Source organism: Heloderma suspectum, chromosome 3, assembly GCF_057233095.1.
Source record: "Heloderma suspectum isolate Gila_16-S chromosome 3, 16-S_ref, whole genome shotgun sequence".
Classification (NCBI taxonomy): Eukaryota; Metazoa; Chordata; class Lepidosauria; order Squamata; family Helodermatidae; genus Heloderma; species Heloderma suspectum.
In genome coordinates, this window is record NC_139460.1 from 217,314,168 (window position 1) to 217,338,850 (window position 24,683).

General features: G+C 44.3%; 1 protein-coding gene across 2 annotated transcripts; it reads left to right on the forward strand.

Moving 5' to 3' along the window:
• Positions 1 to 9,747: 9,747 nt before the first annotated feature.
• CISD1 (CDGSH iron sulfur domain 1) lies at positions 9,748 to 23,242 on the forward strand. Of its 2 annotated transcripts, XR_014789394.1 has the most exons (4): positions 9,748 to 9,830; positions 20,043 to 20,248; positions 21,339 to 22,099; positions 22,213 to 23,224. XR_014789394.1 is itself a non-coding variant. In XM_084845639.1 (3 exons), the coding sequence occupies exons 1-3, from the start codon at positions 9,800 to 9,802 to the stop codon at positions 21,426 to 21,428; spliced, it is 327 nt and encodes a 108-aa protein (XP_084701765.1). In that variant the 5' UTR covers positions 9,748 to 9,799; the 3' UTR covers positions 21,429 to 23,242. The 2 variants fall into 2 exon arrangements, 1 of the variants encoding a protein (XP_084701765.1); XM_084845639.1 differs by having other exon boundaries at positions 21,339 to 23,242.
• The last annotated feature ends 1,441 nt before the right edge of the window (positions 23,243 to 24,683 follow it).

The window sequence follows — 24,683 nt, forward strand, 5'->3', positions numbered from 1 at the left end:
CTCAAGCTGCAATCCTGCCCCTTCAGCCTGTACTTCGCCTTTGCCAGGGGGGTCATAGACCCTCTTTTGGGAGAAGACTGAGCCAAAGTAGGAATTGAGCACCTCTGCCTTTTCTTTGTCATCTGTTATCATTTTGCCATCCTTATTTAATAGCTGAACAACCATTTCTTTCCTCTGCCTTTTACTATGCACGTAGCTGAAGAAAGCCTTTTTGTTGTTTTTAGCATCCCTCGCTAACCTCACCTCGTTCTCCGCTTTAGCCTTCCTGACGCCATCCCTGCAATTCTGTGCTACCTGCCTGTACTCTTCCTTTGTTACTTGGCCTCCTTTCCACTTCTTATATGTGTCCTTTTTTGTTTTCAGGTCATCCCTAAGCTTTTTGTGAAGCCACATTGGCTTCTTCTGTTGTCTTCCACCTTTTCTTCTTGTTGGAATTGTTTGTGATTGTGCCTTGAGAATTTCCTTTTTTAAAAGTTCCCACCCATCTTGGACTCCTTTTCTCGCTAGCATTGTTTGCCATGGGACCTTACTGATCATTGTTCTGAGTTTATTAAAATCAGCTTTCCTAAAATCCAGGGTACGCGTTTGAGTACACTCGGCTTTTGCTTCCCTTAGAACCAAGAACTCAAGTACAACATGGTCGCTTTCCCCCAGAGTTCCTGTAACTGCTACTTTATCCACTAAATCATCTCTGTTGGTTAGGATCAAGTCAAGGATAGCCGATCCTCTAGTTCCTTCCTCTACTTTCTGTAGGAGGAAGTTATCCGCCACACAAGTCAGGAATTTCCTGGAGGGGCCATGTTTTGCAGAATTTGTCTCCCAACAAATATCGGGGAAATTGAAGTCCCCCATTACTACTACATCATGCTTCCTTAAAACATTGGCTATTTGCTTTTCAAAAGTTTCATCCTTGGCTTCTCCTTGACTGGGTGGCCGGTAGTAGACTCCGACCACCAGGTTCCTTTTATTCTTTGCTCCATTTATTTCAACCCAGATGCTCTCGATGGGGCTACCAAGCTCCTCCTCCTGTATTTCTGTGCAGAGATATGTATTTTTCACATACAGTGCAACCCCGCCTCCCTTTCTGTTCCTCCTGTTCTTTTTGAACAAGTTATATCCTTCAACTGCTGTATTCCAGTCATGAGAGTCATCCCACCAAGTCTCAGTTATACCTATCAAGTCATAATTTCCCTCCTGTATTAAGAGTTCAAGTTCATTCTGTTTGTTTCCCATACTCTGGGCATTAGTATATAGACATCGAAGACCATGTGCTTCATAGTCTGGCTTTCTTCCTACATGTGTCTGAAGACTATTATTGGGCGCTATCAGCGCTGTTCTCTCCATTGCAGTGCATGCGCCTACGTCCATTGTTACCCCCAACATTACATCTCCCTTCCCCGTAGGATTCAGTTTAAAGCCCTCCTGATGAAGTTCTTCATGCTGTGTCCAAACACATTCTTCCCAGCCTTTGTGAGGTGCAACCCATCCCTAGCCAACAGCCCATCTTCCAGGTAGGAGCAGTCACTCTAACCTCAGCCTGAGGAGGACAGGAAGGCCTGGCATGCTATGGTCCATGGGGTCAGGAAGAGTCGGACACGACTTAACGACTGCACAACAACATCCGACAGCTGACCACTTTATTTATGTGGCCACTGAGCACACTCGGCTTTCATTGGGCCTTTTGGGTTTTTTTTTTTTACCTCCACCCCTTTTAGATGGGTTCTTTTGCGGGGAGGGGGGAGATTTTTGTATTACCGCAAACCCCTGCAACACTTTTTGTACTACCACAAACCCAAAGCCAACTGATACCTCCCTCTTGTACAGGGGTGGTATGGTTCCAACGGAGAGCACTAGTAGTATATACAAACAGTATATACAATGTATTGATGTTTATCCTTGGCATGCATGTGTTACCTGAGCCTGCAGTGAAGTGTGTTGGGAAAAAAAGTTAGCATCAAAGACAGGGGTCCCTGATCTAACTTGGGTCTTATTGCATGTACAATTTTTATAGCTTTTGAACATCTAAAAGTGCAACCTATCTGCACACAGGTCAGTGGAACATGAGGCTCCTGCAGGAAATGGAGTGTTGGGTTTGGCCTGGGAGGTGCTCTGAGAAATAAGTAGATAAGTCTATTGTTGCCAACCTGAGAGGTGTGGGACTTTTTTTTTGTATATACTGAGATTCCAAACCAGCCTCATCCTCATCTTGGACCTGCAGTGTAACAGTGGACTATGTTTGCAGAGCTGCTGTAAGCTACTCTCTCTCAGCACAGCTTTCCAAAGTAGGGATGGTGGAGAATTCTGCCATGGATTCCAGTGAGGCCAGAATCTGTGGTGGAATGCCCCCCCCCGCAGAATCCCCCCGGGACGGCACTTACCTGGGGCGGATGTGGCAGCTCCGGCGGCTGGTCTCCTGGCCGGCTGTGGCCGGGCTGCTGCCGCCGCCATTGCCATCCTTGCAGCTGTGATAGGCTACGTAAGAATTTATGTAACCACCCCCCCCCCAAAACCCCAGCGTACGCAAATGGCGGCTACGGCGGCCGCCATTTGTGTTCCTTTTTTTCACCGATTTATCTTACGTAAATATTTACGTAAGATAAAACGGCAAAAAAAAGAGGAACGCAAATGGCGGCCGCCGTCGTCATTTGCGTACGCTGGGGGTTTTGTTTTGTTTTGTTTGGTTAGCCATGATAGGCTACATAAATTCTTACGTAGCCTATCACAGCTGCCTGGGTGGATGCAAATGGCGGCCGCAGCAGCCTGTCCGCGGCCGGAAATCCAGCTGCGGACAGCCTGGAGTTGACTGTCGAGGATTCCGGGGGGGAGGACCGGATCGCCTCCCCCCCATCAAGGATTCCGGGGGGAGGGATGGAGTGCCCCCCCCACAAACAGAATCTGCGAAAAGGTAAGTGACTTTCGTACATCCCTACTCCAAAGCGCAATATAACAGAGAACTGTACTGCACACTTGTGGTATATTGTTCTCTGCCCAACATGCAGTGTGAGGATAAAAGCAATGGATAACATTGCAGGTTCCTGTAAACTGATATCTCAGCTTCAGCGCAAACCCCAAACTACAATAATTGCTTGACAATACTGCAAGGTTGTTGCAAAACTACTCAGAGCCTGACCTGCTGAAGGTCTATTATAAGCCACATTTTCCCTGCCATGGCCCTTTCTAACCTGCTATATGGAAAATGAAATGCACTTGTTTTGGAATTTGCAGTAGCAAGGTTTTTTTTTAAGTGTTTCACACTAGATGAGTTCGAAAGAGCTGGAACTCTTCTCTTTGTTGTTACCTGTTAGGGGTGAGAGTTGGTAGACACACTGGCGCCCAGTCCTAACCACGTTAGAGTTTTGGATTTCTCTGTTGATTTGTATGGGCAACTCTCATTTCCTTCCCTGGGGACATTTAAAAATAGCTTAGTTTGAACCAGGAAGTAAATTATGAAGACAATGGTCCTTTCTACTTTTTATCTATATCTATCTGTCCCTGTCCTCCTGTTCTAGCCAGTCCATTCTATTCTGAAAACCTCGAGTTACCCTGAGTCTATCTTATGCATAGGTTTTGCCTACATAGGCATAAGTACAGGAAGACTCAAATTGGTATTATTATATGAGGAGGAGGATGGATCTCCAAGGTTTATTTCTGTGGGATCGACAACAGCGGAACCAACACTGTGGTATTTGAGGTGGGTGGGGGAGGTTTGCCTTTCTCCATGCAAATGAGCATTTGACATCAAAGGAAAGAATTAAAATAGCAAATGTGGTCTCACCTCCGCCTAAAATAGCAAAGGATGTGATTTTAACATGGGAGCTCGTCATCATGAATAGCTGATGTGAACATATTGGCTTTAGATATACTCCATACATTTAGTTATGGTTTAAGAATAGCAATTTGTTTTTTGTAGTGAAATCCTATTCATGTTTACCCAGAAGTGAGTTTCACTGTGTTCAGTGAGACTTATTATCTTATTAGATTGTGGTTTTAGGGCACAATCCTATGTATGTTTGGACAGAAAAATGTCCCACAACTCCCAGCATCCCTCCAGCCAGCCATGCTGAGAGTTGTAGGACATTTTTTTTGTCTAAACATGCATAGAATTGTACCCTTAATAGCTTGAACCCTATAAGCAGGAGATAGTGCTTATTGCATTGTTTAACTTGGATTTTCAATTTACTTGCATTTCTATCAGATGAAATCCAGCGAAAATGATCTACCTCTGGCCACAAGGAAGTCTAATTAGCAGCCATGCAAACATTTTGTCTGAATTAACCCAAACTGAAAGCTGGAATAGGCACGTAGCCACTTTTTAATGGTCCAAATATTCATTTTTCCTGATAAAGAATTATGTGGAACGCACAAGCTGATGACATTTTAAAACTACTGATATCTTGCCAATCAAATGCCCCACGAACTGTAAGCACTGGTCTCTCTCATGCAGTTTTCCCAACAAAATAGCCATACATAAAACTCACACATTCATATGGACTCACTAGTCCAGTACACACAATCCTTAATGAAGATCCTTTAATTTCTGACATGACAAATTTGCAGTTCCCTCTATTCTGTTTCAGGTTCTTCTTTCAGCACCTGTCTAGAACTTGCTTCAATCTCTGTTCTTGTCTGGTCTTTTGCCATTTTTGGATACCAGATCTCTCTCTCTAATACAGGTGTACACAACAGGCCGCATGAGGCCCCAGGACACATGTTGTATGTCCCCCCTGCTGAATTCCTCCCATGTCTGCTGTTTTAGAGTCTAACAGGTAACACCATAAAGACCCTCATGTATGTTGAGTTGACCTTTGGTATACCCCTGGAGCTGGAGAGAGACTAAATTATGACTTTGTAAATCTGTACTTTCCAAAACACATATTAAATACACATAGCCTGGAACTTTTCTCATCTGAATTAATTTGCCAAGATCCACTGCTGGCATCAGGTATTGTAAATGGTTTTGTTCCTGCTAATTTGCTGATCATTTCTTCCATAGTAAACAACTGGAAATGCCTTCTTTAAAATGCTTTGTTTATATCTCTTGGGCATATACATATTCTTAACTGGTCTTGTACTGACCTACTCTGCAAGTAGTTTCTACTTTTACTGTCACCATCAGTTTTTCCATACAGCAATTCCTTTTGAACATTATCCATTACTGCCACCTGAGCATTAATAACAGGTGGTATGTGTGCATATTGCTTTGATATGCAATCTTTATAATCCATATCAGTATTCCACTGATCTTCTGAGTCTGTTTCTGTTAAATTAACTCATTTTACTAAATTTAAATTAGTCACAGCCGTAGACTCAGTACAGCATTTGTATCAAAATCTATTTCCTGGAATTGTCGCTGAGTTGCCTTGTCCTTATACTTGCAATTCAGATTACATTTACCAAACACTTGCAGTCTTTTCCCCAGAGTATGTTCTTAATCTTATTGAATGTTAAGTGGTTCCGCTTCCATGCTTTGTAATTCTTTCCCCAAGGCATTGCATTTTTCTCAAAGCATTGCATTAAGTTGTGTCCCTGTGCTAATTTTTGAATTCATTGTTTTGTGATAATTTAAGATAAACACACACCACTCATCTTCCAGAATGAAATAATTCACTGTACCAGATTCATACTACCAGTGAAGGGATCACATGGTTTTCCCATTTCTTTTTCCAGTTTAAATATATCTTTGTCTTGAAACTAGTTTTACACATTTTAGCAAAGTGATTACATTTGCCACATTTTCTGTACTCTTTTCCACATGCTGGACAGAAGTTTATGTAATGGTGATGCCACAGTTAAAGCAAACATCTGTGGCACTTAATACTGCAGGAGAGTGAAGGGTAGAACAAACAAGCATTATACAATTCTTACTACAACTGATCTCTGGAAGGCTGACTGACCTGTTTCTGAAGGCTTTTTCCAGAACTGCCTTCCTCCATCCACCAACTCTCAGAACTGTTTGGTTCCTATTATTACAGGTGTTAAAAGGCTAAAGCTACTACTGTTATTTAATGCAGGGTCCCTTCCTAAAACAAAAGTTAAGTATATATATATTTTAAGCACTGCACAGGATCTTTAATTACAAGATCTCACAACATATATCACACAAATCATAACACTAATCCAAATGCATGTTGATATAAAAATCTACATCAATGGCCTAAGAACATCAAATATATAAAGAAATTTTAAAAATTACAGTCAGCACTACCAAAATATAAAAAACAATATATTGAAAAAGACAGCATACACTTGCCCACAGGCTTTGGCTTTTATATGCAAACCCTTTTTGGGCCCATGGACACATTTCACCATTTGAAAAACTATTGTGGGCATCACCACAAAATGGCTATCATGGGGGCTGGGCTAATCACAAAAGACAAGGAGGAGAGCAATCCCATAGCCCCTAGACAGTGTCTAGGGGGCTATAGGACAATTTGGATTCCTGGATCTGAGGCTGGAGACAGTGCTCTGACCTCGGACCCAGGAGTTGGAGCTCCTTTCTCCTTCCCACTTGGAGCCAGTGCGGAGAGAACCGCACCGGCTGCCTTTCCAAGCTCACAAAAGCATCCTCAGAGAGGAGTGAAAGGGAGTGGTTTTGTGGACAGGACGGAGGGGACTGTGGAGGTCACCTTATGAAGAATCCTCTGGTCTCCCCAACCTCCTTCCTTCCTCCTCTGCAGTGCCCGAGCTAGATGGGCAAAAACATCCATCTAGCAGAAATGCAGAACGGGAAAAGCGGAGTCAAAGATCGCCTCTGCGCTCCTCCTCTTCTGCATAGGATGTCCATCGGTCTCTGAGTTCAGAGGCTGATGGGCATCTGGATAGGATTATGCCCTAACTTGCCCAAGAAACTGAGTACAAGGCAGAGGCTGGTAAATTTGGCTGCCAAACCAAATGCCTGATATTAAAATATTCATTTCCCAGAAGAAAAAGTATCAATAGAGAAACATCACCTCACACAGACACCCCCAGGCAACCCCCAAACTAAAACACTGCCCCAGGACAGTACTTCTTCCAATAAACCCAAGGCACACCCTGGTTTCGCCAAGCTTAAGCAGCAGCATGTCTGTCTGTCTTTCACAGTTTAGCTTTTGTTGTTCAGTCGTGTCCGACTCTTCGTGACCCCATGGACCATAGCACGCCAGGCCTTCCTGTCCTGCGCTCTCTCCCGGAGCATGCTCAAGTTCATATTCATTGCATCGGTGATACTATCTAGCCATCTCATCCTCTGCCGTCCCCTTCTCCTTTTGCCTTCAGTCTTTCCCAGTATCAGGGTCTTTTCCAGAGAGTTTTCTCTTCGCATTAGGTGGCCAAAATATTTGAGCTTCAGCTTCAGTATCTGTCCTTCCAATGAGCACTCAGGGTTGATTTCCTTGAGGATGGACTGATTTGACCTCCTTGCAGTCCAGGGAACTCGTAAGAGTCTTCTCCAGCACCACAGTTGGAAAGCATCAATTCTTCGGCGCTCAGCCTTCCTTATAGTCCAGCTCTCACAGCCATACATTACTACTGGGAAAACCATAGCTTTGATTAGACGGACCTTTGTCGGCAAGGTGATGTCTCTGCTTCTTACTATGCTGTCTAGGTTGGCCATAGCTTTCCTCCCAAGGAGCAAGCGTCTTTTAATTTCATGGCTACAGTCACCGTCTGCAGTGATCTTGGAGCCCAAGAAAGTAAAATCTGTCACTGCTTCCATTTCTTCCCCTTCTATATGCCAGGAAGTGTTAGGGCCAGATGCCATGATCTTCGTTTTCTTAATGTTGAGTTTCAAACCAGCTTTTGCACTCTCCTCTTTCACCCTCAACAAGAGGCTCTTGAGATCCTCTTCGCTTTCTGCCATTAGGGTGGTATCGTCTGCATATCGGAGGTTGTTGATAATTCTCCCAGCAATCTTAATTCCGACCACTGATTCATCCAACCCGGCATTTCTGATGATGTACTCTGCATATAAGTTAAATAAGCAGGGCACCAAAAAACAAATCTCCAGCTACCTCACCTTCCCTTTTCTAAGAATGCCATTGGGGCCCAGCGGCATTCTGGGGAAAAGAGAGAAAATGGTTTGTAGTTGGAAGTTGGTGCTTGCCTCCAAATGGGCCATGCTGGCTGAAGATGATGGGATGATACTCCAACGCATCTGGAGGGCACCAGATTCAGAGAGGCTGCACTAGTTGCAGCCTGTGTTGTGCTTCCTGGGAGGAACTAGGAGCTAGTTAAGAGTAACCCCTTCCTCTGGCCTGCAGAGAGACAGGCTACACAGACTGAGAGAGCTTTGTGAAACCTTTACCATCTCACATAAAAAATAATGTTGGTTTAGAAAGCATACTTCAGTGCTGTGTAAGCAATCTGACAACGCACAGTGAATTGAGATGCATCCATGGATTCTTGATTTATACCGCAGAATCTACTGAATGCAGCAAATCTTTTTTTTCTCTTCCTGCCAGAAGTTCTGTGCCTTTAGCTGCTGAATGATAGGCAGAAAATCAAGAAGCACAAGCATCTCCAATCATAGAAGGGAAAGCTGCACCTTTGGATTTTCTGCCTGCCATACATCTCTGCAAGGCAGAACATTTTCCCAGAACGAGCTGGCAAGCCTACCTGGAACATGCTGTAAAGACAAAATAATAAAGATGAGGGTGACACTGAGCATGTGCAAATTTCCCTTTGATCACGATTGTAGCTCCCACTATCCCATACACATACACACCTGATATTAGAAGATGGCATAGATTGCTCTGACAGTGTTTGTGCAAGTTTAGGGTTATCATTCTATTTCCTTACAGAGGTCTTTACCAGCTATATAAAGTAGTCCTGCATATTTCAAAGTATGTTTCTTTAAGAATACTTCTAGGTAAGTATTCTTGGGATTACAGCTCAACCATCTGGGAGGGCTCCTGCCCTGAAAGGTGGCCTAGAAATATTTTAAATAAATAAACAACATATGGATGTTTATTTAGGAGCAAATTCCATTGAATTCACTAAGGCTTACTCTCATGTAAGTATGCCTGGATTTGCAGCCAGAAAGGCACAGGAGACTGTAAAGAATGGAAAACAGTTGGCAAGAGATAAGCTTATTGATAGGTGAGCAGAGACTTTTGAAGTGTGATTATTGTATTTATATCCTGCCCTTCCTCCAAGGAGCTCAGGGTGATGCACACTGTTTCTCCTTCCCTGCCTATTTAATTCTCACAACAACCCTGTGAGATAGGTTAGCTTGAGAGAGAGTGACTGGCTTAGTCACCCAGTGAGCTTTACGACAGAGCGAGTGGAGATTTGAACACATATCTTTCAAGTCCTAGTCCTACACTCTAACCCAGCCTTCCCCAACCTGGTGCCCTCCAGATGTGTTGGACTACAACTCCCAGCATCCCCCAAGATGTGTTGGACCCCAACTCCCATGGCTGGCTGGGGGATGCTGGGAGTTGTAGTCCAAGACATCTGGAGGACACCAGGTTCAAGGAAAGCTGCTCGAACCACTACACCACGCTTGGTTGAACGCTGGAAGACTACGGGCTCGTTACAGTCCCTTTCGCTGGGATGTGCTTAGCTCTGCCTAGCCAATCTATGAAGCGTGGCAGTGCGGCTGCACGCGTCAGATTCCACCGCGTCTCCGTTCAGCAAAGCTGGGCTCCGATCGTTCTTCGAGCTGCCCCTTTAAGAACAAAGGCAGTCCCCTGCCGCCATGTTGAACGCCCTCATACGCAGGCGCAGCTTCCTCGATGCTACTTCCCTTGGCCCACCCACCTCGCGTGTCCTTTACTCGAGTCGCAGAGCGTGGCCGCGCGGCGTGATCGGGGCTGGAATCATGGGGCTCGGGTGTAATAGTTCCGTGAGGGGTAAGAGTATGCAGGTGGGGGATTGGCAGCATCTGTGCAATCCGGTATGGAGGCACCCTTCTTAGTGCCTGGCATCGCTTTTCATTTCTTTTTTGGTTGGATTTGCTAGTGCGGTACTTGTTGCCTTAACGCGGGCCTGTGGACTGGGTGGCTTTTCCTTTCCCAAACCTGCACATCATAGTGGGGGGAGGAGGAAGGGGAGAAAGACCCGGCAGATCTCTCTCTCTCTTATTCGGTTAGTGTATTACTGACGTGGGGGTGCAGTTTCAAGGCTCAGTCTGGCTGTAAGCGGAGGGAGCAGGGGTGTTTTTTTTTTTTAAAGCCTGACTTGTTTTGCGGCATCTAAGGTTTTCCTGACCTTCAGGAATCCCCCCCGCCCCCCCGGTGCCTATCGTATTGTTGCATTAATCCTCGGATGGGCAAGCTAGTGCCCTCTAGATGTTTTGGACTACACCTCCCACTAGCCCTGACCGTTGGCCATGCTGGCTGGGGCCTTATGGGAGTTGTAGTCTAAAAAAACTGGAGGGGTGTTCTGCCCTAATTCCACAGGTCACCGCTGTGCAGCACGACTTGTGGTTTGTAGCAGCAACGGTGTCCCGGGGCTGTTGAGCAAACGCTTCCCTCCCGTCGCACCTGTTTGCTTTCGAGGAGCCCTCGGGCGGGGCTTTCCACGCCGCCGAGCATTTAAACTGGCGTGCTGCCGTTCCTAGCCCCTGGCGTGCTTACATTGTTGGTGCCTGCTTCTGCGTTGCGAACTAGGCAATTCGTGGCTGCGTGCGCAGCTAAGGAGAAAACGCCGGCCGGCTTCTGAGTCGGAATTACACAACACGTTTCAGCGAAGGGATCACCTCGCTATGCAGGATTTATTTCATTTGACTAAACGAAACATGTGGCGGGCTGGGGAGAGCTTTCTAGTTGATCGTGATGATCTGAAGATGACTTCCTTGACCTTCTGACACTCGCTGCTCACGCTTCAGTGAACTTTTTCATGCACTTTTATTAACACTCGGGTAGTTTTTGAGACAAAATGTGCCCTAGTAACTAGTTAGTGTGGCGCTTTGAAGATGTAAGTTCAAGGTCCACCCTTTTCATTTTTTGAAGATGTAAGTTTCAGGTTCATCTTCTTGAGGGAAGAGGCTGCAAGTTTACCTAAAAGCCACGCTGGAAGTTCTTTATCTCTGATGCCTTGAGGGCACAATTACAAACAATTCCAACAAGAAGAAAAGGTGGAAGACAACAGAAGAAGCCAATGTGGCTTCACAAAAAGCTTAGAGATGACCTGAAAACAAAAAAAGGACACACATAGGAAGTGGAGAGAAGGCCAAGCAACAAAGGAAGAGTACAGGCAGGTAGCACAGAATTGCAGGGATGGCATCAGGAAGGCTAAAGCTGAGAACGAGCTGAGGGTAGCGAGGGATGCTAAAAGCAACAAAAAGGCTTTCTTCAGCTACGTGCATAGTAAAAGGCAGAGGAAAGAAATGGTGGTTCAGCTATTAAATTAGGATGGCAAAATGATAACAGATGACAAGGAAAAGGCAGAAGTGCTCAATTCCTACCTTGGCTCAGTCTTCTCCCAGACGAGGGGCTATGACCCCCCTGGCAAAGGTGAAGTACAAGCTGAAAGGGAAGGATTGCAGTTTGAGATCAATAGGCATATGGTCAAGGAACACCTAATTACTTTGAGTTCAGATCTCCAGGGCCAAATGAACTGCACACTAGAGTAATAAAGGAACTGGCAGAAGAACTCTCAGAGCCAATGTCGATTCTCTGAGAAATCATGGCAGACGGGTGAAGTGCCAGATGCCTGGAGGAGGGCTAATGTTGTCCCTATCTTCAAAAAGGGTAAAAAGGAGGAACCTGGGAACTACAGACCAGTCAGTCTGACATCAATCCTTGGGACAATTCTGGAGCAGATGATAAAGCAATCCATCTGTAAGCACCTTGAAAACAATGCAGTGATTACTTGAAGCCAACATGGATTTGTCAAGAACAAATCCTGCCAGATGAATCTGATCTCATTTTTTGATCAAGTAACCTCCCTTGTGGACTGGGAGAATGCTGTGGACCTAATATCCCTCGACTTCATCAAAGCTTTCAACACAGTGACCCATGATACCCTGATGAGCAAACTAGCTCAAAGTGGGCTAGATGAAACAACAGTCAGGTGGATCCACAGTTGGCTACAGAATTGGATTCAAAGATGCTTATCAATGGGATCTTCTCAAACTGGGGAGAGGTAATGAGTGGGGTACCACAGGGCTCAGTTCTGGGCCCAGTGCTCTTCAACATTTGTATTAATGACTTGGAGGAGGAGGTGCAGGGAATGCTGATCAGATTTGCAGATGACACAAAATTGGGTGGGATAGCTAATACTTTGGAAGACAGGAACAAAATTCAAAGTGATCTTGATAGACTGGAGCGCTGGGCAGAAAACAACAGAATGACATTTAATAGGGATAAATGCCAAGTTCTGCACCTAGGAGAAAGAAACCAGATGCACAGTTACAAGATGGGGGATACATTGCTCAACAACACTACAAGCAAGAAGGATCTTGGAATTGTTGTAGATCACAAGCCGAATATGAGGCAACAATGTGATGTGGCTGCAAAAAAGGCAAACGCTCTTTTGGGCTGCATTAATAGAAGCATAGCTTCCAGATCCTGGGAAGCACTAGTTCCCCTCTACTCAGCACTGGTTAGGCCTCATCTGGAGTACTGTGTCCAGTTCTGGGCACCGCACTTTAAGAAGGATGCAGACAAGCTGGAGAGGGTTCAGAGGAGGGCAACCAAGATGATCAGGGGACTGGAAACCAAGCCCTATGAAGAGAGACTGAAAGAACTGGGCATGTTGAGCCTTGAGAATTATTAACCATTAAGTTAATTAGCATTATTAACCTTGAGAAGACTGAGGGGAGATATGACTTTGCTCTTCAGGTACTTGAAAGGTTGTCACAGAGAGGAAGGCCAGGATCTCTTCTCTATCATCCCAGAGTGCCAGACACGGAATCATGGGCTCAAATGACAGGAAGCCAGATTCCAGCTGAACATCAGGAGAAACTTCCTGACTGTTAGAGCAATACGACAATGGACCCAATTACCTAGGGAGGTGGTGGGCTCTCCCACACTGGAGGCGTTCAAGACAAGGCTGGACAGCCATCTGTCAGGGATGCTGTGACCTGGATTCCTGCATTGAGCAGGGAGTTGGACTCGATGGCCTTGTAGGCTCCTTCCAATCCTACTATTAAATGATTCTATGATTCTAAGGCTGACTTTTAATTAGTAGTGAGGGAAAGGCACAATGCACATGCTGAGAGGCTTGCTTATTGCTTCCCATGTTCAAGGGCTGCTTCAAAACCTATTCTGAAGGGCTAACCTTTGCGGAGACCTAGCTCTTCTTTGGTCTTGGATAAGTGAACTATCTCCCAGGCTCACTTACTCATTTATCAAGTAGAAGATGATTAAGCCCAGCCTGAGGGGAAACAAGATAAAGCTGCCAAGGGTTGTATACTAATGCAACATAAAGGAATTTTACTTCCCGCTGAACTTAGTGCTAAATAATTCTGTTGTGTGCAGTTAAGAGTTACGAAAATTAGGATATTCATGAGTGAACATGCTGCTTCAGGCAGGATCATATGTTATGTTTGGTTCTGGAATGATACATGAATTAGGCTCTTCTAAATACTGATACATTTCTGGAATCCTGCTTGATTCTTTATAGTCATGTTCTGTGTGGGAGAAGCTATAGCTCAGGGCCAAAACAAACATTGCTGTACATCTGTATCCAGCAGCTACATTTTTTATTTGTATTCTCAAGTAAGTGCAGAGGGCCTGATCCAGATTGGCCTCCAGCACCTAGTCTAGAGTAAAATTTATATATATATATATATATAAATAAATAGATCTAGCTGCTAGACACAGAATTAAAGTAATGTCTGTTTTGCCCCTTAGATCTTGGGTACTAAAAGGTTGGCAGGACTGGAGGACTCTTACACGAGACACTGGAGATTTCCTGCCACTCTGAATGGTTGGTATTGCATTGGGACTAATGTCTCATTCAGGGCAGTTCATTTGCCCTTGCTCTCACTTTGCCTTGTCCACTCTGACCTACCTGCTGTGTTCAGAATGATCAGTTGTTCCTTGCAAATTTCTCGCCCTTCATCGTATCTTGTATCTACATAGTAGCTTTTTTTGGTGGTGGTTGAAAGAATATAAATTTGGGGGGAAATTGAAATATATGCAGTGCTTCCTTTAATACATTTAGGGCGCAATCCTGTGGCCACTAGTGAAAGGCTAGACAGCCATAGGATAGGTTGGTTTCTGGGAACCAACCTTGGAGCCCATGCTCCGAGGTCAATTCCCTGAGAACTGACCTTCTCCCACGCCGCCTCGTAGGCAGTGTGGAATGGCTCCATGCTCAGAAGAGGAGTGCGGAACAGCAAAAACCTGGGGGCATGCCGAGGTGGGGAAGACGGAAATGCCGGTACGACACATCCTACCTGTCGTCAGGCTGCTTCTTCCTGCGCTCCGAGGTCCCACAGCTAGACAGCTGAAATGGCTGTCTAGCTGTGAAAGCTGGGCAGGGGGAGTGAGGAGGAGATCTGCTCCTCCCTCCCTCCATTGGATAGGCGGTCGCCCCCAGGCTCGGAGGCAACCGTCGATCCAGATAGAATTGCTCCCTTAAGAAATTGAAAATATAATGGGTTAGATCCAGACTTGGTCATACTCACTTGAGTAGATTAATTGAAATTAATGGGTGTTAAGTTAGTTATTACATAACATGACTAAATCTGGATCACATGCATTACATATAGTAACACACTAAATTGTACCATGAGACATATTGATGACATTTAAAAGTATAAATGCCCTTACTGTCCAATTGGTTACAAATAATGCTTAGTGGCAGAGATGGGGCTACATTCCATGATACATAGGTATTTAGCTTTTGCTAGTACGGAAAAGAGGAGGATTAAGGGTGCAATCCTATGCTGATGTGTACAAGCATCCAGCGTAGAGTGGGAGGAGCGGCAGAGGCCATCTTTGCCTCCCTGCTCCTCCCACTCTGCGTTTTGGCTAGATGGGCTTTTTTGCCTGTCTAGCTGGGATATGTCGGAGCAGGAAGGATGGAGGCTGGGGCGGCCTGGGAATATATTGTATCCTGGCTTCCCCAGCCTTCCTGGCAAACAGCATGTCTCCTTTACCCCCTCTCCGAGGTCGCCTTTGCAAACTCTGAGGGGCAGCTGATGCAGTACTCTCCAAGCCAGCTGGGAGGGGGTGGGGAGCGGATCCAAGAATCCGAAAAATCCTATGGCCCCCAGATACTGTCTACGGGCCATGGGATTTCTCCCTCCATGAAATAGAAACTGTCAGTGTTGTAGTAAACAAATGGAAGGTTTTTATTATCTGGGCTTGGCAAGTGTAAGTAGGCCTGAGTGATCATGCAGAGGAAATTCTTTTTTTTTTTTTTTAGAGAATAAGCTCGCTAAACAAATCCCTATAATTTAATTAAAGGAGTGCAGTATATTTTGACATTCAGTTTCATTTTATAATTCTGTTGAAGAATTCAGTGTTACTAATATATACCTCAAACAAGCATCTCTGTTGAATTTATATCCCAGTAAATAAAATATCCTTGAAAATACTATTAGAATTCTTCTAATCAGAATTAGTGTCTGAAAGACACGTAGTTGCTTATTCTGCTTTGGCTTCAGAAAACTGAATATTGGACTGTATTGGAACAAGCTTCTCAACTGTGCTTTAACATGTTAATTTGTTCCCTGATATTTGTGCACTTATCAGTTTTCACTTGCTGCAGAAGAAATCTGAGGCAACTGAGAAGCAAGAAGTGTCAGAGCCTACATAACGGCCTTGCCACAATATTGCATTCACAATATATTAGGTAGACTTGCAAATTGTACCAAATACCTCAAGATATCCTATATTCTGCAACATTTGAAAGTACTTTTCCAGCACCACATCCTAGGAGAATTGCCTGTTGAGTAATCCAGTCAAAGGTAGTAGCACTAAAAAGTTGGATCTAGTATTCTGCAGCAATGTAACTAGCTGTAACAATGGTTGTGTTCAGATGATCGTGACGGGGGAAGAAGCCATCGTGGCTTCTCCTCCTGCCCCTGCACGTGCTGTCTGTGCATTGGCCATTTGCATAAACGCACCATGCAGCATGGGTTGGCATGTTGTCCAAACTGGGCGTGTGGCATGGTGGGGTGGCTTTATACCCATCCTACAACCTCTACTGCGTGTTGTGGGTTTTAGGATGGGTACAAAGCCACCTACAACCACACCTGGTTCAGATGGCACGCTAACCCATGCTGCATCGTAGAGGATTATGCAAATGCCAATTGTAGAGGCCGGGGGAGAAGCCATGATGTCTTCTTTCCTCATCACGATCGTCCAAACCCAGTCAATATTTTAAAAACATGACTGAAAAAATCTGATTTTCAAGAGAAGAAATGAGGGAGGATGGGGACATCAAGTTGATCCATTCCAGTCCTTGGTTTCAGAGTCTTTATATCTCTTGGAAAGGGCCAAATACAGTTCAGAGAAGCTCTTGGGGGTGGGTGCAAAGGCAAAATTGGTGGACCCCCAATACCAGCATATTGTAGCTTAAATCTTTTACTGCCAGTAACTCAAGTCTTAGAAGAGGAATTTCAACCTTTTAAAATAGCTGCCGGGGTGGGGGGGGGAGCTGCGCAAAAGCCAGGAAACCATCAAATTATTGGTGGTTGGGGAATGGGGATGGGCCAGGAGAAGGCAGTGTGGCCTTCGAGGGAACCCCGGGCAGGCCAGATTCCCCACTCCTTGTCTTAGAGCATCTAATGCTGATTAGATTAGAGCATCTAATGCTACAGAGTTAAAGAGCTTTGGTAGACATGTGTCAAGAGTTCTGAGGCGGGTGTCTGTGGGCACCCTGACAGCACAGGTGTGTTATAGCTGCCCTTCTTTGTTTTTCCTTGAGTGGGTATTTGTGTCTGCTTCTTTTTGCACGTGGTACATCATATACATTTTCCTTTGTTCCCTATCACCAATTTCCTTTGCATTCTGTTGTGTATTCTTTCCATTGTTCTTGTGTATTCTTTCCCTTGGCAGCACTCCTCGGTCTCACTTCAGCTTTGTGTTGAATGATTGGAAGCAGAGTACTGTGGTCAGAGTTCATGTATCTTTTGTTGTTGCCTTGTTAGCACTTGTTGTGAACTGTTTGCCCTATGAGGCTGTGCATTTAGAGCTGTGTGTACTTTGAAATAAAACCTCGTACCTAAGTTCAAATGGGAGCATAGCATAACACACTTATGAGGATCTCTTAAAAATCACCAGGCAGTGAACAAGATTTAGGTTCATAGAACTCCTTTCTTGGCAGACAGAGGGGGAATAAAAAAGATGTTGCCGTTTTAGGGTATGAGAGAAGCCCCATCTGCACTATGTTATATCCTCAGGATGGTTATTCAGGAAGCTTAGTGTTTGTGCTCAATATAAAGAGATCTCAGGTTGCACCAAAGTATTTTGTGCACAAACTAATCAGTCTTCCTGAATCACTAAACTGAGAATATAACATATCATAGATGAGACTTCCACTATGTCTTCACAAACAACTCTTTCTCTTTCCACCTCCCCACCTCTTTCTAACATTAAGCCTGAGAAGAGTTCTCTGACAAAACTCAAGGACAAGCTCGCTGCTGTGTGGTTTTTTTTAAAGTTCCTAATAAATGTATTATAGAAGTGTTCCTATCGCCTCTGTGCACACTGTGAGGGTCAACCTTCCTGCCTTCTGGAATTCCTTTCCTCACCAAGTTGTCTGCCATGAAATACAATTTTCTGACTTCCCATCTGTTTCAAGGGACCCCTGTCTGTCCTGTATGCTGCAGAGCAGCATCTCCTAGGATGGCTATTTGAATTTTTTTTGTGAGCTGCTGGCCAAGCCTTAATTTACTTTCTGAAGTTTAGTGGAACTCATGAATTGAATACCTTGTGATTAAATGACAGTGTAGACAAGGTAGCTCCTAAACAAGTGTGCCCAGGATTTGCAGCTGTGGGATTGCCACCCTAAACATCGGCCTATTGAACTTATTGGACTTAAATTTCAAGTAAACATGCTTTAGAATTGTTAATCAGGAAACATCTGTCTGTTAGCAAGGTTAATCACCTTTGGTTAGGGATGTCAGAGAATCCCGCTACGGATCTCGGTGAGGCCGAATGCCAGTGCATTCGGCCCCCCAAACTCCGTGGCGGAATGGCCTGCCACCCCCCCCGCGGATCCCCCCCGGGACGAGACTTACCTGGGGTGGATGTTCTGGACGGCGGCGGCTCCGGCGGAGGTGGCGGTGGCTGGTCTTCCGACCGGCCGCCACTGCCATTTGCAGTCTGTTCCCCCCCCCCCCCATTCGTGATAGGCTATGTAAAGACTTACGTAGCCTATCACGTCTGGGTTAAAAACAAAAAACAAACGCCTACGCAAATGGCGGCAGCTACGGCCGCCACCATTTGTATTCTTTATTTTTGGCCATCTTAGTCTATGTAAATATTTATGTAGACTAAGATGGCGAAAATAAGGGGGAACGTAAATAGCATCCGCTATGCTATTTGCGTTCCCCTTTCTTGTCTTCGTCTACATAAATATTTACGTAGACTAAGATGGCCAAAAATAAGGAACGCAAATGGCGGCGGCTGTAGCCGCCGCCATTTGCGTATGTGTTTTTTTTTTTAACCCAGACGTGATAGGCTACGTAAGTCTTTACGTAGCCTATCATGGCTGAATTCAGGGACGCAGGCGGCGGCTACGGCCGCCGCCATTTGCATCCCTGCTAGCCAGCGGCTGGATGTCCGGCTGCTGGTGGAGCCAGCTGGCGGCTCTGCGGATTCCCTGCAGAGTGGAGCCGGCTGGCCAGGATTCCGGGGGGAGGGACGGAGCGCCTCCCCCCCCCCAGCAGAACCTGGCAGAGCCAGGTAAGCAGGGCTTTGTACATCCCTACCTTTGGTCAGCTTCTAAGCTAGTAAACTATTGCAGAGGTGTAGAACTCAGGCCTGTGGGCCAAATCTGGCCCAATTCAGGTCCTATTCCAGCCCTCCAGGGTTTCCCAGATGCCCACATCCCCTTCCCTTGGTCTCGCTCCCATTCCTCTGACTACTGATGGTTTGGTGGTTTCCTGACCTATACATGTTTTTTTCCCATTCTGAAAGCTTGAAATGCCTCTCCTAAGGCTGCCTCTTACTGGCAGTAAGAGCTTTAAACTATGATATGCTGGTATTTTGGTCCTGCCCGCCACTGGAATGCAGCCCCTGAACACTTCTCCAAAATTTAATTTGGCCCTTGTGGTGAAAGAGGTTTGAGATTCCTGATGTATTGCATCAAGGGCGGTGATACATGAATATTTTGGATTGTCCACCCTCAGTGATGGATTACTAATACATTATTGGACTGGTGAACTTATTTTTATCATCCACATAATACTGGAATGTCTTTTCTTCCTACAGCATCGTTTCCGTATCTTTTATCTCATCCTATATCTCTAGATAGCTATGTTAGCCTTAGTGTATTTGTTTCTTGTTATAGTGCTCCTTAAGAACGACGTTAACAAATAAGGTCAAAAGCATTACCAACTTGGAAACTGTTAGGGTCTAACACTTCTTCTCTCCCCCTCCCCACTGAAGTTTCACAATTTCCTTGAGGTTTTAAATACTTGCTTTCTAGTATTGCAGAATTTCTTTACTTTGTCTACAAAAACAAATGAAGTCGATCCTTCCCTTTCTGTGGTAACCTAACACATGCTCTCATTAAAGTCATCTACATCATTAGTGATGTCCTGGTGTCAGAACAAAGACTAATGTTGCAATTCTGTACCCAGTTGCCTGGGAGCAATCCCATTGAACTCAGTAGAACTTAATACTAAGTAGATATGCATAAAAGTTCACTTTAAGGCTGCAGTCTTATGCACACTTCAGGAGCAGTCTTGTTTATTCAGAGGTACCCCACTGAACACAACATGCATTGTACTATAAACATAAAGAGGCAGATTGCTTTCAGCTTATGTTTTCCCTAAGTATGGAAGGAAAGGGGGAGGCCCGTGAACTGTGTATGAGAAGCAAATGAAAAACTGTTACAAACGGGAAGCATCTTGAACAGTAGCTCTTGCTTCTCAGCTGTTTGCACAAAAGTACTCAATGGATGCTTTTGACAATTTCTCCATCTTTCTCTTTCAGTCGAATGGGTTGCAGCAGTCACATTTGCTGCAGGAGCAGCAGCTGTTGGCTATCTTGCTTACAAAAAGTTTCTCAGCAAGGACAAATGCTGTAATGGGATGGTAAACCTCCATATTCAGAAAGATAATCCAAAGGTAGTTCATGCATTTGATATGGAAGATTTGGGGGAGAAAGCTGTGTACTGCCGGTGTTGGAGGTCTAAGAAGGTAAGAGAAGGAAATGGCCAACCTCTTGTAATTTTTGTTTGTTATGGTTGTGTCTGCTGAACCCAGCAGAACCAAAATACTTACTGTTGGTGCATGATGAAGGCTCAGAAGAAATAGCTTGATAAGAGGTGGGTGCTGAGGAAAGGCTCTTCCATTGATTCTGGAAATAATTATCTTAGCAGTATTCCATATGGGGAAGTTGTGCTTGTCTCCTCTTGAGCTCGTGTAACTGAAGAGTAACATGCTGCATTTAGTATATGTTCGTCTTCCCTTGTTGTTCAACCTCTGGAACTCCAGTCTCTGGCCAAAAAAGATACAGTAAATATTAATCATCTGTATCTACCTGGCAGTCAACCATGGTTGCTAGCAATCCATATAAGCTGAAGTAGGAAATCACATTTTTGAATGTGCCTGGAGATGGAGTCCCACAGTTGGTACCATTATCAAGCACTGTCTCTGGTAGTCACCTGTCTAACTTCCAAAGTGAGAGATCAGTTAAAGGGTAGGAAAGAAGGTACTCTTGATCCTGTCGGTTCTAAAATAAGAGAAAAATTTAATAAGAAAATAAGAGGCCTAAAATAAGAAAAAAGGCCAGAATGCATTGGGCTTCTTATAATAAGTTCTATCTTGTGTCCTGAGAACCCGTTTCTCTTCTTTGTGATCTACTTTGGATGCTCACCTCCTGTTTTCCTGCTAGATTTTTAGACCAGGGGTGGGCAACCTGAAGCCCTAGGGTCGCGTGCAGCCCTCGACCTAATTACAAAAGCACTCTGCAAGCGATCAGTTCAGACCTCCTGAAAGAGTGGAGAGGGGAGAGAAATTGGGGGAGTCAGAAAAAGAGAAAAGCTGTGGGCCTGCTCATTTTTTTGGATGTGGCCCTGTCCACTGCTGGTGTGCGGCTCCTGGCAAATTACCTCCAAGCAATGTGGCCCTCAACATCAAGGTTGCCCACCCCTGTCTTAGATGGATGGTCTGAACAATTTTTTTTCACATTCTTGGATTTACTTTGCTGCCTATGAACTGCTCTTTGCCTTGTTTTGCTAAAGAAAATGTGCTTTTAAAGCCGCTTAATATATTTTCCCCCCTTCAGTTCCCATTATGTGATGGGTCTCACACAAAGCATAATGATGAAACGGGAGACAATGTGGGACCACTGATCATCAAGAGAAAAGATGCATAAACAGCGGATGATTTGGACACCATGAGAACGACCTTGTTGCAGTGCTTTCTGCTCACCTGTAACCGCTGTAAAATAGAGGTCTTGAGTCATTTCACTGAAGATTTTTAGATATTGTATACAAGTACACTGCAACACATGTAATTCATGTTTGCCTTGCTTAAAACACTACAGTGTATATGTTAGGAATGAATACTTGTGACTTGCTGATTTTTTTGTCTTATGAAGTGTACATTCTCATTAAGTGTAAAAAAGAGAAAACCCTTTAGAATGTACTCTGAACTATGCATTGGAGATGATAAATTAAATTATTTTCAAATACACGATGTTCCTGTAAATGGTCCTTGCAGTCCAAACCACTGTTTTTCACTGTGAGAATAAAATTATTCTTTTAGTGAATCTTTAACATAAAATAAGATTTCCACCCAGTTCAAACTGCGCTAGGAATTGGAATGCAACATGTAATTCAATTTTGGAAAAAAAAAATTACTAAAAAGCTGCCCCCTGATAATTAGATCAGAAGATTTTTTAAACGTGCTGAATTTTAAATACTTACAAATGTTGTAGATGGCAAGTGCCATCTTTAAGAGGTATTCTGTCCATGTGTGAGAGAACGGGGAATGCCTCTTCCAAGATGGCGCATGCTGCAACAGATTTATATGTAATTAAGAACAGTGAGTTGAATCCAGGCTTAGTCATGCTTACAGTAGACCCAGTGAAATCAGTAACATAGTCATGAATAACTTGTCCCATTGATTTCAGTAAGTCCCCTTTAAGCATGATTAAGTCTGGATCCAGCCTGATGCTTTTATCTTTAGAACAGCTTGCTTGCTTTTTCTTGGATGCAAATGTATGCAGCTTTAATCCACTAAAACCCATGAGTAGCAGATGAAGATTTCTTTAAATTATTTGACACCCTAGCTAGGAGCAGTAAGTGGCACTTCTAGAAGCTTAGAAATGAGAAATTGGCTAATTCTGTGTTTATTACACTTGTTTTCTAATGAGTTCATGTAGTCTTTTTTTGTTAGACAACAATATGGAGTTAAAACTACATTTGGACTACACAACAAACATGAAAATTCCTATTGGGTATAATGGGCAGGATCCAAAAACCTCTTTTAAGGGCACCCAAGGTCTTTGACATGCCAAGTGGATTTTTCTTCTTTTCTTTGAAGGCGTGGGAGGGCTGCTATTAACACAGATTACCTATGAAACTCTGCTCAGTTTCAACAAAGGTTTGCTATGTGTGTGTTGGGGGTGGGAGGTGCTGTCTAAGAAACACCAGTCCAAACTTTCTTTCAACATGCAAAACCAGTTGCAAGATTATTTGGAACCAGGCAAATACCTGCTACTTTTTTTCTGTGACAAAAAAAGTTTGTACCTCTGGTAAATCCTAAAATTTGAGTCCCACCACTGCAGCTAACTGTGACAGAATTTGTATGTCAAGTTGTACATATGGTGTATATTGACTTGCTTTTGTTGCTTTGTAACTGTCAACTACTAGTTATAAAGATGTAACTGTCATGATTCTAAGTTACCATAAAACTTTGAAGAAGTGGCTTTTTACCTCTCATCTAGCACACTTTTGGGGCGGCAGGGGGTGAGGGTTAACCAAGCACCAATCCGTTGAATAAGTGAAGTCAAGATGAGGCCCTTTTGAGGGTAGAAAGGTAATTCAAGATTTGGTTCAAGAAGGGAGGCCATATTAGACAATATTGGCATAAATGAATTTGTATAACTAGTTGGGATTTGTATACATATTATTGTACAAGCCAAAAGCATGACAAAAGTATCATATCAAAAATATAATGGAAAGGAAAAAGAGAAAAATGCATTCAGTAAAGTGTAGACCCTAGGCCCCAGGTTCCTTCAACATACCAACAAAGTTTGCTCTGATTTTCTTTAACTAGTTGGCTCTCATAATTTGGTCTGGATATGGTGAAAATGTCCATAACCCAATGTTGTTGCTTCAGCTTTAATAACCCATGGGCAATATCCAATACTGCTGCTGCACTCCTGCTCATTCTGTTGTGCCTGCTCATGCAACAGATAAGCTAGTGGTTCAAAAAGGAACCCTGGAAACAAGTGGAAATACTGAATTCCAGATTGGGACAGGTCAGCGAAGGTTCCTTCTGCAAGCTCCACTGACCTACCCAGGTCTGGAAATGAGCAGTTTTTGTTTTGGGTTGCTTCTTTAATCGCTAGCTCCCTCTGTGCTGACGGTGGGTCCCATTTGCATGCAGCCAGATTTGGATACTGCCCCATATGTTGGGGCATTGATAACGAATACTTCCTAACCCTTCCCTGAACCAAATGTATTTAAGGAGGCTAAAGGTGCAATCCTATCAAGATAGGCAGCTGCCTCCGAACTTGGAGTCGACTGCCTATTCTAAGCAAGGCAGGAGAGGCATGGGGGGGATCGTTCCCTCCACGCCTCTTCTGCCTTGCTATTTTTCTCTAGAGAGCCATTTTTGGCTGTCTAGCGGGGGGGGGGGGCAGGAGAGGAAACTGCTGCACGACACATTGGATGTGTCATGTGTGCAGCTCCACTCTCCCTGCCCCGGAACGCCCCTTTTCAGTTGCTCCGTGCTCCTCTTCCGAGTGCGGAGGATGGGGTTTCTCCGCACTGCCTCTGAGGCAGTGCGGATGGGGGAGAGGTTAGTTTTCCAGGAACTGCCCTCGAAGCGTGGGCTCTGCTCCCGGAAAAGACCATATCCTATGGCCCTCTAGACAGTGTGTAGTGGCCACAGGATTGCTCCCTAAAAATAGGGAATCATAGAATAGTAGGGTTGGAAGGGGCCTACAAGACCATCGAGTTCAACCCTCTGCTCAGTGCAGGAATCCAACTCAGTGGAATGAAACTTGTGATCTGCACAATCTTAAAATCTGCTTTTCCGTTACGGTAGAGAGTACAGCACCATGGCATTTAGCAGCTTGGATAATATTTTTGTGTTATATCATTCAGCCTATAACCATGTTCTTTAGATCTCCATACAACATGTCAACATCTGTCCATGTATGCAGCAAGCATACAACCCAGAAGTAGTTATGCAGTGATCTCATCTATCTGTATACATGTTTTAAGTAGCTAGAATGTTACTTTTCTGCAGACAAATATTCAGCTCTCTATTGGAACAACTAATATTGCAGAAACTAATTATAGATAAAGAAGGGAAAGCCTGCCACATTTGAACCTGTAGCCTGCATGGGGATGCAATGCTATGCACGCTTGCTTGAGAGTAAGATCTCATTTAACTT

Bases quoted from the DNA above. Each gene is read 5' to 3' on its own strand.
- CISD1 (XM_084845639.1), top strand. From the start codon at position 9,800: ATGGGGCTCGGGTGTAATAGTTCCGTGAGGG. The intron at 9,831-20,042 runs GTAAGAGTATGC...TTTCTCTTTCAG, and splicing joins GTGTAATAGTTCCGTGAGGG to TCGAATGGGTTGCAGCAGTC. The intron at 20,249-21,338 runs GTAAGAGAAGGA...TCCCCCCTTCAG, and splicing joins GGTGTTGGAGGTCTAAGAAG to TTCCCATTATGTGATGGGTC.